The sequence below is a fragment of the Bos taurus genome, chromosome 6, assembly GCF_002263795.3.
Source record: "Bos taurus isolate L1 Dominette 01449 registration number 42190680 breed Hereford chromosome 6, ARS-UCD2.0, whole genome shotgun sequence".
NCBI classification, from domain to species: Eukaryota; Metazoa; Chordata; class Mammalia; order Artiodactyla; family Bovidae; genus Bos; species Bos taurus.
Window position 1 is genome coordinate 90729469 of NC_037333.1, and position 14431 is coordinate 90743899.

A 14431-nucleotide genomic window follows, 5' to 3' on the forward strand; every position below is an offset into this window, starting at 1 on the left:
CCCCACCACTCCTCTCACAGCTCAGATGCCCTGCTTCTTTCTCCCATAAATACCCCAAACCCCCTGCCTTCAGGGAAGAGGATTCGAGATTTGTTCTTCAGCCTCTTCACTTGGCTGCCTTGTGAATAAACCCTCTCTTTGCTGTAAACTTTGGCATCTCAGCATTTTGGCTGCAAAGCTAGGGCAGAGGGAACCTGGTTCGGTAACAAATACGGCACACCAGCCAGGAGATAAATCCAGATGGACCTGCTGCCCATGGTTGGTCAGCCTGTTGCTGGTATTAAAAGCCTGTGGGTGAGTCCAAACAGTCCCCTTGTCCGTCTGTTCCAGGGAGGATCCCCTGGGTTTCCTGGCGAGGTGCAGCCAACATTCAGTGCTTAGTTTTGTAGCTAGGAGGTGATTTGGAGGATTTGGGGTTGGAAGACATCTTGGGGTGAGAAGATGTCTTTTGGATGAGTAACCCTGTTTAAGATATTCACCTGTACCTAGACTGATGGGCAGCTCTGACTCCATACCCAAGTGAAAAGCCCGGGGCCCATCTGGGTTTGGTTTCATTTTTGTCTTGTCCTTGTCCATCTGTATCTGATTAAGTTGTTAATGACTGGCAATTGGGGATTCAACTTTTTGGTGACTGTAACAGGGACCCTTGGAAAAATTTCTTTGCTGCAACCACCTGGAAGTTGAGTCCATTCAAAAGGGGGAAAAATGGATTCAATTCCCCCTGGAAACCCTGGAACATGATTTAATACATCCCTGCTGTCACCTTATAATACTTCAGTTTTACTGTCTGGACACCAGGCCCAGATGAATATAGGTTTGTGCACAACTTAAGGGATGTTAATCAAACTGTAGAAGATATTCATCCAGGAGTCCCTAACTCATACACTCTGCTCAGAACTTTTTCTGGAGATTTGTGTTGGCTTACTGCATTAGACTTGGATTCCCTTTTTTTGTATACTCATGAGTTTTGAATCCTAAGAATCTTTAGATTTGAATAGCAAGATCTAGATACAGAAGTTCGGCAAGAATACCGCTGGATAGTAGTCCCACAGGGATTTTAAAATACTCCCATGATATTTGGAGAAATCCTGGCAAAAGATTTGAGGGACCCTCAGCTAAGCGAGGAGAAGGCAATGGCACCCCACTCCAGTACTCTTGCCTAGAAAATCCCATGGACGGAGGGGCCTGGTAGGCTGCGGTCCGTGGGGTCGCTAAGAGTCGGACACGACTGAGCGACTTCACTTTCACTTTTTACTTTCATGCGTTAGAGAAGGAAATGGCAACCCACTCCAGTGTTCTTGCCTGGAGAATCCCAGGGACGGGGGAGCCTGGTATGAGGCCGTCTATGGGGTCGCACAGAGTCGGACGCAACTGAAACGACTTAGCAGCAGCAGCAGCAGCTAAGCGAGGCAGCCTTGATCCAGCTTGTGGATGATATTCTGATTGCTAGTAAGACAAAGGGCACCTCAGACCAGAACACAGTTTTGACTCTGAACTTTCTGGTTGAACAAGGCTATAAGGTGTTCAAGAAACAGTCACACTTTTCTGCCCTCTGCTAAATATTTGGGTTTTGAACTCACAAGTACAGACTTGCACCCTGACAGGAAGCTCTAGCCAGGATTCCCATCCCTACTACCAAAAGACAAATGCAGGGGGACTTTCCTGGCTGTCCAGTGGTTGAAACTCCACACTTCCACTATAGGGGGCACGAGTTCGATTCCTGGTCAGGGAATTAAGATCCCACATGCCATTCAGCATAGTCAATACATAAATAATAAATAAACTGCAGGGATTCCTAGGAATGGCCAGGTTCTGCCTCATCTGGATCCCCAATTTTGCACTCACTGCAAAACCCTTTTAGGAAGCTCTTTTAAAGGAGGCTTCCCTGCTGGCTCAGACGGTAAAGAATCTGCCTGCAACGCAGGAGACCCAGGTTCAACCCCTTGGTTGGGAAGATCCCCTGGAGAAGGGAATGGCAACCCACTCCAGTATTCTTGCCTGGAGGATCCCATGGACAGAGGAGCCTGGTGGGCTACAGTCCATGGGGTCACAAAGAGTTGGACACGACTGAGTGACTAACACTTTCACTTTAAAGGAGGAGACATGAATCTCTAGACTCAACTAGGGAAATGCCGTAGGGCATTCCAGGTTATCAAAGGAAAAAAACTAACTGCCCTGGCTTTAGGTTGTCCAGATATCAGAAAGCCTGTTGACTGATTTGTTCATGAGAGACAAGGAATCAGCCTTGGAGTCCTGATGTGGAACCTGGGCAGCATAAGGAGCCTGCTGAGTATTTCTTAAAGCAGTTAGATACAGTTACTAAGGGATGGCCAGTTTGTCTTTGGGCTGTAGCAGTGACCTGTGATCTTTTACCAGAAGTGGAGAAATTTATATTAGGACAACCTGCCACAGTACATACCCCTCACTGTTTATTTTTCCTCCTAGAACAGAGGGGGAGGATATTGGTTAACTTCAGGAAGATGTGGAGAGTATCAGGCTATATTATTGGATAATCCTAATGTCACTCTGAAAACAGCCTCCACCTTGCATCCTGCCAGTGTGCTCCCAAATAGTACTGAAGAGCTTATGCATGATTGTATTCCGATAATTGAACCAGTCTATTCCAGCCATCCCAACCTGATGGACCAGCCACTGGAGAACCCAGACCTTGAGATGTTCACAGATGGAGGCAGCTTTATGGACTAGGAAGAATGCAAAGCTGGGTATGTGGTAGTAACTCACCAAAATACCCTGGAAGCAGAAGCTTTTCCCCCAGGAATCTCTGCACAAAAGGGAGAACTAAGATGAGAGCCCTCCATCTATGTAAGGATAGGATAGTAACTGTTTTCACTGATTCTAAAGTATGCTTTCTTGGTGGTTCACGTTCATAGGGCCATTTGGAGAGAGGACTGTTAACTGCAGGGAATAAGGAACTTAATCCTGCTGAAGAAATTTTAACCTTATTAGAAACTGTCATGGAGCCAAAAGAATGAATGTCCACTGTTCAGGACATCAGAAAGCAGATTGTGTGACTGCTGGAAGGAATAATCTAGCAGATCAAGCAGCAAAGCCAGCAGCCAGGAGCACCTAGGTCCCAGAGTTGGCTCTGGTCGCCAATGTAGATCTGGTAAGATACTATCTATTTTCTTGAAGATTTAAGCCCAATGAATGGGATCTGATTGGATGGGATCTCCTGGTCATTCTCAGGATGCTGACTCTGGGAAGGCTGGGATTATAATGCATATAGTAAGGTCCTTGTACCTGAACACTTACAGAAGGTGTAACATTATGTACACCCGAGTACCCACTGTGGGAGAGATGGCACCCTCTAGTGGATTCGCAAGCTTATTACAGGACCAAACATGCAAAGGACAATTCAAAAGCTGATACAGAAATGCATGTGTGTGCTAAAAATAATCCTAAGACTGGGACACTGCCTTTAATCAAAGGAGTTCAGACTCCAGGTGCTGGACTGGGAGAAGATCAGTGACTTCACTGTGATGCCAGTAGTCACTGGAAACCTTATGCCCTTATTAGTTATTAGTGAACACTTGTACTGGTTGGATAGAAGCATTTCCTTGCTGGCCTGAAAATGCATGAGGTTGTTAAAGCTCTCCTAAAAAAAAAAAAAATTCCTAGGTTTGGGTTGCTTATGTCCATTTTGAGTGACAATAAAGGGGCCTTTATAGCAAGACTATCTCAAGAAGTATCTGGAGCTTTAAGCCTTCTTTGGAAATTACATGCTTCTTGACGACCCCAATCTACTGGCAAAACGGAAGAGGAATCACACTCTTAAAAAGACTATAGCTAAAAGTTGTCAGGAGATTACTTTAACCTGTGATAAACCCTCACTGGTTGCCCTACTTCCAGTTTAAGGTAGCCCTTAGAAGTGAAAGTTGCTCAATCATGTCTGACTCTTTGTGACCCCCATAGGCTATACAGTCCATGGAATTCTCCAGGCCAGAATACTAGAGTGGGTAGCCTGTTCCCTTCTCCTGGGGATCTTCCCAACCTAGGGATTGAACCCAGGTTTCCCACGTTGCGGGCGGATTCTTTACCAGCTGAACCACGAGGGAAGCCCAGGCCTTAGAAGCAGATGCCAGTTGAGCAACTATGAAATGTTGTTCTAGAGACCCTGCCATTGTTTCAGAACTAGTTTGAGATCCAGAAGGAATTCAGTTAAGGAACATAGACACTGTCGGGTATGTAGAATCATCGGAAGCTACTTTCACAGCTCTATGTAAGTTTACTTCTAGCGGTTAATGTTTCCCACAGATGTTTACCTGTGCCACTGCTGTCCTGGAGGCTGGATCCTGTAGAAATCTTGGGAGAATAAACATCCAGAAAACCAGCCCAAGTGTTGGCCCTGATCACTGATGTGGATCTCATAAGATGCTATCCAAAGTATTTTCCCGAAGACTTAAGGCCAGTGAATGGGGATCAGATTGGAGTCCTAACCATTCTCAGAATGCCGACCCTAGGAAGTGTGAGTCTGTAATGGACATAGCAAGGTCCTTGTATCTGAACAACTTATGGAAGATGTTATTTTTCTTTTTTTAGAATTTTATTTTTAATTAAAGAGTAATTAGTGGAAGGTGTTATTATTTTTAGCACATACCATGCATTTCTGTATCATCTTGCTGGACTGGATCTTGTGATACTCATGACCCATTTCCCTGGTGAAATTGAAGGGAATTAAGCCATGGATCCATCACACTGGAGTTAAGATGGTCCCACAGAGATCAAAGGAGCCACCACATCCTGCCTACAGGAATGCACTAAGTTCTGACCAATGGGATGAGAGCAGAAGAGATGTTTGCAACTTCTTCACTATGTCTTTAAAGGGTAGGATATTCTTCTTCCTTTCATTCCTCTACTGTATTGCTTGGAACACAGGTGTGGTGGCAAGCTATCTTGAGCTATGCACATGAGGGCATGGGGATGTCACTCTCAGGGTGGCAGAGTAACAAGACATAAGAAGCCCTGGCGCCTGGACAACCGAGTACACAAAGCTGCCACACCAGCCAAGAAGTGCCTGTTTCCAGATTCTGACTCAGGTCTGTCTGATTTTAAGGCCACACTCTTTCATTTATGTCTCATAGGGGTCACAAAGAGTCGGACACAACTGAGCGACTGAACTGAACAGAAGGAGAAGAGGGTGACAGAGGATGAGATGGTTGGATGGCATCACAGATTCAATGGATGTGAATTTGGGCAAACTCTGGGAGATGGGGAGGGACAGAGAGGCCTGGTGTGGTGCAGTTCATGGGGTTGCAAAGAGTCGGACACCACTTGGCAACTGAACCGCAACAGTATAGACTTTTACAGTAAGTCTTTGTATATATGAACCTATATGAACAGGTTGCAAACTTTCAAAGACATGCCTGCCAGCCCCTGTGTGCCAGCTGTTAAACTGTACTACTGTACTTTTCAAGGTACCGTCCTGTAAGATTTAAAGTGTTTTTTGCATCTGTTTTTTAATGTATGTATTATTTGTGTGAAAAGTGCTATAAACCTAATACAGTACAGTACTGTATAGCTGATTATGTTGGGAACCTAGGGTAATTTGGGACAAACTGGACTTATGAATGTGTTCTTAGAACCAAATTCGTTCATATATACAGAACTTACTCTACATCAATTAGAGTTGCCCAGAGTAGACTGGCTTATGTAAATGAGTTCTCTGTTTTTGGAACTGCTCAAGGATGTCATAGCAGGGATTCATTCCTGTGTGGATGGGCAGTTGGAGGAGAGAGGCTATAATATACGATTCAAGGGTAAGAGTCTATGATTAAAAGAAAACAGAATCATTGCTGCTTTTTTTGGCTGCACTGCACAGCTTGCAGGGTCTCAATCCCTGCAGTTAAACTCAACAACCATGTTTTAAGCACTTACTATATGCAAGGAAAGTGCTAGCAGAAATACAAAATAACCAGAGATGGTATCAATACTTGTCCTAAAGGAACTTAACAAAAACAAGCAGGAGGAGGGGGAATTTAAAAAACAGAATACCTTATACCCCAGTAGTTTCTATTTTTTCTGTTTCATTTTGGAAGTGGAAAATTAGAAAGCAAAGTTCTAGGGAGTTCCCTGGCAGGTCCAGTGGTTAGGACTCGAGGCTTTCGACAGATGGCAGTAGCTCCCATTCCCCACTGTCATCCATGGCAAATGTGAATGGATCACAGCACACCTGCTCCAGCAGTGGATTCCCAATCCTCTGTTCAAAGATTTAATGGATTCTCTTAGCCCTTATCAGTCAGCTGGAGTCAGCATGGAGTCAAGATGACATCTGTTTTACATTCGTTGGCAGCAACGCCTGGCATTATACAGAAATCCACATTAGTTTAGTGCTCAGTCAGTACCTTGTGCCTGTCTAGTTTAGCCAAGAGCTCCAAGTCAGTCCTGTCTGACACTCCACCGTGAAGAATCAGGACTTTCTCATCAACCAGAGTGGCCAGTGGAAGCCAGCAGAACACATCTTGCAGTAGTTTTAGTATTTTCTTGCCGTGTATCTGAAAACATGATACTAAGTTTTAAATAATGCACTTGATTTATCTGCACTGAGAGAAACTTTTGCTTTTAAGAGCTGCGTACCTTATATTTATGCATCACTTCCTTGGTAAAACCATATCTAGAGTTAGAAGCAGAAACAGATATTAAATTTAGCGATATTATGTATGGCACAGTTACATTCTTATAAAAATGCAAATTCTATATGTATACCTATGGCTGATTCATGTTGATGTATAGGAGGAACCAACAAAATATAATAAAGCAATTATCCTCCAATCAAAAATAAATTTAAAAAATATATAGAGAAAAAATATTGCAAAATAATTGCCAACTCTTTAAAATTATAATATTATCTGTGGGTAGAAATATGGGATACTTTAATTTTCTTTTGCTTATCTATATTTTGTACTTTTTCTATAGTGAACCCTTACTGTTTGTATGATTAAAGTGTTTGGCCATGTGAAAACAAATGTAATAGTTTTATTAGAACAGTAGGATAATATGTAAACTTTTAAGAAAATCTTTTAAAATGGTATATATTGTGTATTCCACTTTATAAACTTGAAGACTGCTTTAAAAATGCATCTAACAAAGAAGAAGCTCTGGAAAAATAACTTCACAGTCGCAACCAGTAAAGACCAAATCTCCAGGCGTGTTTTGGTTTGTACCGTAAGTTCACAATATGGTCCTCATGGTTTCCTCGGTTAAGATGGAACTCTTTTGGGTAAACCAACATGAAGGCAAACAGAACCATTAGGATCTCGACTGAATCCTTCCCTCGGTCCACAAAGTCGCCATTGAACACATAGGCCCGCTCTGGTGATGGGAGGCCGTTCTTCCAAACGAGAGTCAAGTCCAAGAAGAAACATAGGAAATCGGGTCAAGCCATTGTGCATCTGACAGTCACATCAGGCCTGAAAGCCAGTGCTGTACCTGAACAGGTCTAAATGCCTAGCAAATGATTCCTTCCGTCTACATTTCCTCTTAGTGGAATAGTTATCACTATACAGAGCATTTGGTAACTAAAAATAGGTATGTAAATAGCTTTCAGTTGCTTTGATAATAAATAATTTTCTCTATTTAGTACTTGATTTTCTTTTTCCAAATAATGATTTTATTAACCATAGATTTTCTGTTTTTTAAACAGTCTACAAAAATACACTATAATACAATAATCATTTTTACATTCTGCATTTGCTACAAAGTAGCAAATATTACTCTAAAATATTTTAAAATACAAGTAATACTTAAGCATTTTTTAATAGATACTGTATGTGAACTTCTAAATTAAACCTCAGAACAAGACAGGAACATAATTTGAGGGTTCATACCTTATAAAATATAAATATTAAGTCATCCAACTGGCCATGTAAATCTCCTAACAAAGAAAAAATATCAGTTTTGAATGATCTACACCATTGTTTCTAATTTTTACTATAAAAAAATACTCATTGTATACCTAACACTAATGCAATATTATGTCAGTTGTAACTCAATTTAAATAAAAATACCCAGGAAAACATGATAAACTTATGGTCACTCATTTTTCCATATACAAGACAGGGACAAATAATTAGCTGCTTCCTAGGTGGTTAAGTGGTAAAGAATCCACCTGGCAGTGCAGAAGACGTGGGTTTGATCCATGGGTTGGGAAGATCCCCTGGAGAAGCAAATGGCTACTCACTCAAGTATTCTTGCCCGGAAATTTCATGTACAGAGGATCCTGGTGGGCTATATAGTCCCATGGGTCAGAAAAAGTCAGACATGACTTAATGACTAAACAACAAAATATTAGCTTCCCTGTTGCAAGGTTAGTTAATATTGAAAGCAGAAAGCATGATATTTCTTCTGTATGATTATCACAAACAGTAAATGATATATTTTTACTAAAGCAGAAATGGGACAGAATGGTGTAGGGCTGAAAGCCTGGATGAGAACTGGAGAGATTTCTGCCCCATCTTAAAGTAAGAAGCTGGTACTCACTTATGTGGGTCAGTGTTACAAGATTTTTCAAGAAGTTGGAAATCTAGATTTTAACATGAAATCCTCCCAACTTTCAAACGCTGGAAACTAGAAATTTCAGAACGTTTTGAAGCAGACATCACAGGCTGCGTGTGGCCCTGGAAGTGCTGGTTTACAGCCCCTGTGTGATCTAGTCTCCCCTATAATGGGTATTAAAACATCACTGATCATATAAGGAGATGGAGAAAGTTGTCATTAACAGGATTTCTCTCTAAGAGGAAATGTAGACAGAAGGAATCATTTGCTAGGCATTCAGACCTGTTCAGGTACAATAAATAAACTGTCTTCTAACAAGCGAAGGTCTAGTTACTTGCTGGAATTGTGTTCTGAATGGACAGCATGAGTTTGGGGCCAAATCTGAATCTCTTGGAAAAATCAAGAAGAGGCTGGGCCCTCTGGCCTACAGTTCTCCTTCATGGCACCTGCCCTCCCCACCCCCAGTTTAAGTAATTGTGGAATAAATATGTAAATATATTCAGTGTGAAGGCATGAAGCTGGCCTGCCCACGTGGCCATCAGGACCCCTCTAGCCCTCCCTTCTCTCCCCCACAACAGGCAGAATTTTCTGGTTCATGTCCAGCACATAAAGCCACTTCTGACTGGCTCTTACCACACACTGTGATTTCCTCGCTGTAACAAGTGGAGACCTGGTTGATGTTTGGCAGTTGTACCAGGTGTTTCCTGGCTTCATGCAAAAGATTCAAGACATAGCGAGCATGGAGCCTCTACTAGGAAGAAGGGCAGGGAGGGGACAAAGCAACACATATTCATGAAGGAAGACGAATTTACCACTGAATGACCCCAAGACCACGTTAAGTGACCCTAGTAAACTGCTCCTGGGACCTATGCACAGATCGTTTCTTTTTCACTCATCCTCTGTCCTTGTTCACGTTTTTATCATCCTTCAAATACTAAACCAATGTCCTCTTCTTTCCTACCCTGTGTAACCCTTCCTTGCCTTTAGCTAGGGAGAAACATATGATTGTTTTATGAAGAAGTGCATATACACTGATGGTATCAGTGATCCTGACATTACTGGGAAAATCATCCCATCTTCTGCAGTGAATTATCTTAATGTGAAATAAGGGGAAGGATTGGAATCTGGCCTAAGAGCTGGAATCTGGCCACTTCTCACTACCTCTTCCGCCCGGGTTTCAAGCTTGGACTATATTACAATAGTCTCTTGACCCACCTCCCTGTTTCAGCCCTTGCTCCCTACACTCTGTTCATCAAACAGTATGACTATTTTAAAAAGAAAGCTGGATTATATCATTTCTGTGCTCATGGTTTCCCCATCTCCTTCAGAAGACTGAGTCTACCCTACTTACCCCTCTATCTCCATCTCCTGACACTTGTTTCCTGGTTCCCTCCTCTCCAGCCCCAGTGGCCTTGCTGATGTCCTGGAGCAGTCCAGGCGAGGTCTTGCCCAGGGTCTTTCCATCTATTCCCTCCACCTAGAACTCTTTCCCCAGATGTACACATGGCACACTGCCTCACCATGTTCGACCCTTGCTCAGAAATCACCTTTTCAGTAATGCCTTCCCAGATCACTCTGTAAAAGTGCCATCTCTCCCACCGGGAACTTAGCTTTTGCTCTGACATAGCTCTATCACCTAATATATTACATATTATATATATATATATATAAAATGTATATATGATATATTATACATATATTACTAATTTGTTATTTATTATGTCTCCCCACTAAAATGTTACCCCTCTGCAGGCAGAGATTTGTGTCTGTTTTGTTCACTGTTCAGTGCAGTATCTGCAACAGTGCCTGCCCATGGCAGTGCTCAATATCTGTGAGATGAATGAACAAAGAGATTACATGATTAGGAGGAGGGGTTTTCAATATATAAAACCCGGCTGATCAACCACAAGGTCCTGGCTAAGAAAAGGGCGAGTGGCTCTCTCTGGTGGATCCCTGACATGAACACCCTAAATCCAGGGCCATTCCTTTTGCATTTGCGTCTACTCTGCTGCTACACTTTACATGGGATTGCTGGTGACCCAGGACCCTGGCATGAGCTTACTTGTTTTCGTCTGAAAGCTTCCACCAGGGCAGTTGCATGGTCAGGAAGGAGTGGGAAGGAGAGGCGTGGCCCTGTGTAACTGTCCGGTACCTCGATGGAGTCGTAGTCACCGCAGTTCTGCGTTTCGGAGGCCTGGGGGGATCGCTCCTCAGTGAATATGCGGTTCAGGAAGTCCCCTAGGCACAGAAAGGGTGGACAGGCTTAGAGCAGGCCTTCAGACTCAGGCCGTTCCCTGGACCGTACTGGAGGGGACGTGGCCGGTTGGGCAAGGGCGCCAACGCAGGGGAGGAGAACGTAGAAGGCGAGGTCATGAGAATCTAGGATGGGCAGGAGAAAGGTTATGTTATCATGTCAAAGCCATTTGACTTTTATTTTAAGAGAGTGACTTAGAAAGTACAGAGATTTAGGGGCTTAGGTTGGTAAGCAGGAGGAAAGGGGTACTGGGGAAATGAACATATTTTCAATACGTTTCCCATATTTTTCTACATTTGCTTCTTTTTGTCCCCCTTCTCTACAAGGATGGTGTTTTAAAAAAATTAATGCACATTTAATTTTCTTAAAAGAAAATTTTAAGTGGAAGTTCACAGGCATTTCTGGGGTACTTAGTACGGCAGATGCCTCAGACTCTCGGGCAATTGATTTCCAAAGGCCGCCCCAGCATTGCTGCCAGAGGGCTTCCCCGGGATCTGCAGACAGGCCGGATGCTCGTGAATGACCCCTCCCATCCGCCCCTCCCAGCAGCTCCCACCAGTGACTCTCAGGAGTTGACACAGACTCCAGTTCCTGCGGCCTTCAGGCTGGAGGCTTCCTGGGCTGTGTTTTGCGTTATTTCCGGGACAAACTGCCGGTTTAGCTCCCCACTCCTTCACTGTGTGCCTCCCCTTTCCTGAGCCCCTCCTCCACCTCCCAGTGCTTCCTGTATTTACCAAATAAACTCCTTGTGCTCAAACTCTTGTCTCCAGGTCTGCTTCCAGGAGAACCTCCTCGCTCATTCCCTGGCCGTCACTAGATTCACATTCTCACTCCCCGTGCACCCCCGGCCTCACCCTGATATCTCTGACCCTCAGACCGGAGCACCCGCCGGGCGGCATTTCATACTCACTCTCATTGTGACTGCTGGGGGTGAAGTGATCCACAAGGTAGCTGAAGAAATTGTGGAGCTGCAGAGAAACCCAAGCAATTATGGCTTTAGAGACAGAAGGGGAACCCAGGAGTGATCCTTCCAGGCCCCTGGGGCTTGCTGCCCGGGGGACTGAGGGGCAGAGCTGGAGGTGGTCCCGTCCCACATCCCGGCACACCTTGACCTGGTCTTGCTGCCCGGCATACTCGATGGACTGGAAGATGCTCCAGGTGCAGCGCCGCCTCATCTCCAGGCGGGCCACGTAGCGTCGGTACCACCTCTGGATCAGGGCTGCTGCCCTGAAGGCTGTGACACAGATGGAAAAGCCAGTTTGTGAGATGGGACTCCTGGGGCCTAGCGGGAAGCTGAGGGTGGCAGGAGGCAAGATGGGGGGAAAGCACTACATTTTGCCATCAAATAGGAAGGATTTACCCCACTGATGGCCAGGGAGCCCGAGTCCCCCTTCCGGCCCCCATCCCTCCTCCAGTCTTACCTGTTATACTCATGTCATGGAGGGTTATTTGAATTCCCACTGTTTAATGAAAACATTTATACATGTAGACGTGGAAAGCTTGGATTCTGAGAAGGACACGTAAACTGGGGAGGCTGCAAGGTTGCAGTATACTTGAAGAGTGGGAAGATGCAGATATTACTCAGCCATTAACAGAGAATGAAGTTTTGCCACATGTATCTGTGTGTGTATGTGTGTGTGTAACTTGGATGGACATGGGGGGCATTATGCTAAGTGCAATAAGTCAGAGATAGGCAGATACTGTGTGATATCACATATGTGGAATCTAAAGACTACAACAAACTAGGAAGCAAACTAGTATAACAAAAAGGAAGCAAACTCACAGATCTAGAGAACAACTCGCAGATCTAGTGGTTGCCAGTGGGAGATGTAAGTGGGGAGGGGCAATATAGAGGCGGGGAGTATGAGGTACAAACTATTAGGTATATAATAAGCTACAAGGATATATTGTACAACACAGGGAATATAGCCAATATTCTATAGCAACTGTAAATGGAAATTCACCTTTGAAAACTGTATAAAAAAATAAATACATTCAAATGCAAAAAAAAAAAGAAAATGGAGTGGGATGATGCGGGAGTCACAGGGTGGGAAGGATATTTTGATACCAGGTGGCTCAGATGGTAAAGAATCTGCCTGCAATGCCGGAGACCTGGGTTTGATCCTTGGGTTGGGAAGATCCCCTGGAGAAGGGCATGGCCACCCACTCCAGTATTCTTGCCTGGGGAATTCCATGAACAGAGGAGCCTGGTGTGCTACAGTCCATGGGATTGCAAAGAGTCAGACACGACTGAGCGACTAACACAATAGATAGGATGTCAGGAGTCTGGTTCTGAGCCTGGAAATGCCCTGACCAGCTATGTAGCCTCAATCCAGTCAACTTTCTGGGCCTCAGAGTCCTCATCTAGAAAAGGAGATGAACTAGATGATGAGTGGGGGGAATAAACGTGCATCACTACATACTATCATGTCAGGTGGGGGTCAGTGCTTGCTGTCCCCATATTCACTCTATCCCTGTGGCTTGTATCCCCATCACCTCACATCCAGGGTGGTGCTGACTGTCCAATCTGAAGGGCAGTCTGTGGACTTAAGACCTGTGCTGGGTGCTCATGTACTGCAGGATGGCTTGAGGAGGTTTCATTCTTCCTTTGAGCTTTAGGACCTGCAGTCAACTACTGCTGCCAGAGAAGAGGACAGCTGTCCACATGAGTGACTAGACTCTCCTTAAACTCCTGGGCCTGAAAGTGCCCTCGGGGATGAATGGAGCCTTTGTGGATAAAGCTGGATTACAAAGGAAACCCGGCAGGTTCACTCAGGTCAACCTCGTGAAAAGCAGACCGATTGATTTAATATATTTAGCTGGCATTAGAGAGCTCATGGAATTCTTGCTGATATCCCTAAGAGGAGATCCAACAGTGAGTGGGAAAAGAGAACCTTGAGAGGAATTTAAGCAAAGCTGAATTTGATTTTCCGTGAGGAAAAAAAATGTCATACACTAAGTATGTTCCAAAGGCACTCACAAAATAGTAAGTGACAAAGACTAAATTATGTAAATCCCCATTCAGAATAGTGAATGCAACATCCAGAATAAGTGGTCCTTACCTAAAGTAACGCTTTAGGAATTCAGGGCAAACACACAGACATCTGCTCCTCACTATGACTCTGACATGGAACCCAGGAATCTGCAGGTTTAACAAGCTCCATGCATAATCCTCACTTGTGCCAAAGTGTGAGCAACACTGAGGAACATCATGGCCACCAAGTTTCCGTGAAAATGTCGTTTGCTAACTCCTTGCCTCAGGCATTTTAAGGCAAATGCTGCTGACTAGACATACACTCAGCTCCGCTTCGGCTACTCAGGGCGGGGAAAGCGGGTAGTACCTCTGCGTCCACTCTCCCAAGCCTCCATCTAGAACCTGGGTTAGCTTTCATTGAGATGGCCGCTGTGAGGTACAGCGTAGTCTAAGGACCTCCACTCCATCCTCCGTTCCCTACAGTGCAGTATAAGATGCTTGGGTTTCCCCTCCTCAGCCTTGTGCAGAGCACGTCCTATGGGAAAAGTTACAGACACCTGGCTGTGAAAACTCCACACTGAGGACCAGGCAACCACCTGGGGAGACAGAAGTCCAGGTGAAGAACCATCCCGGAAGCTGAACCCCCAGCTGCAGCTGTCCTGAGGGTCATAGGCAAACCATCAAGCTGGGCC

At 44.5% G+C, this 14431-nt stretch overlaps 1 protein-coding gene across 2 annotated transcripts in view; it reads right to left on the reverse strand.

Annotated features, from left to right (window-relative positions):
- Positions 1-14431, reverse strand: part of PPEF2 (protein phosphatase with EF-hand domain 2) — a 47104-nt gene that overhangs the window by 18857 nt on the left and 13816 nt on the right. For both annotated transcript variants that reach the window (XM_015471683.3, NM_001205977.3), the window contains 8 exons: positions 11872-11999; positions 11676-11733; positions 10574-10749; positions 9145-9259; positions 7845-7891; positions 7182-7348; positions 6595-6631; positions 6363-6512 (listed from right to left, as the gene is read on the reverse strand). In XM_015471683.3, the coding sequence (XP_015327169.2) occupies positions 6363-6512; positions 6595-6631; positions 7182-7348; positions 7845-7891; positions 9145-9259; positions 10574-10749; positions 11676-11733; positions 11872-11999 (878 nt within the window). The remainder of the gene's footprint in view (positions 1-6362; positions 6513-6594; positions 6632-7181; positions 7349-7844; positions 7892-9144; positions 9260-10573; positions 10750-11675; positions 11734-11871; positions 12000-14431) is intronic.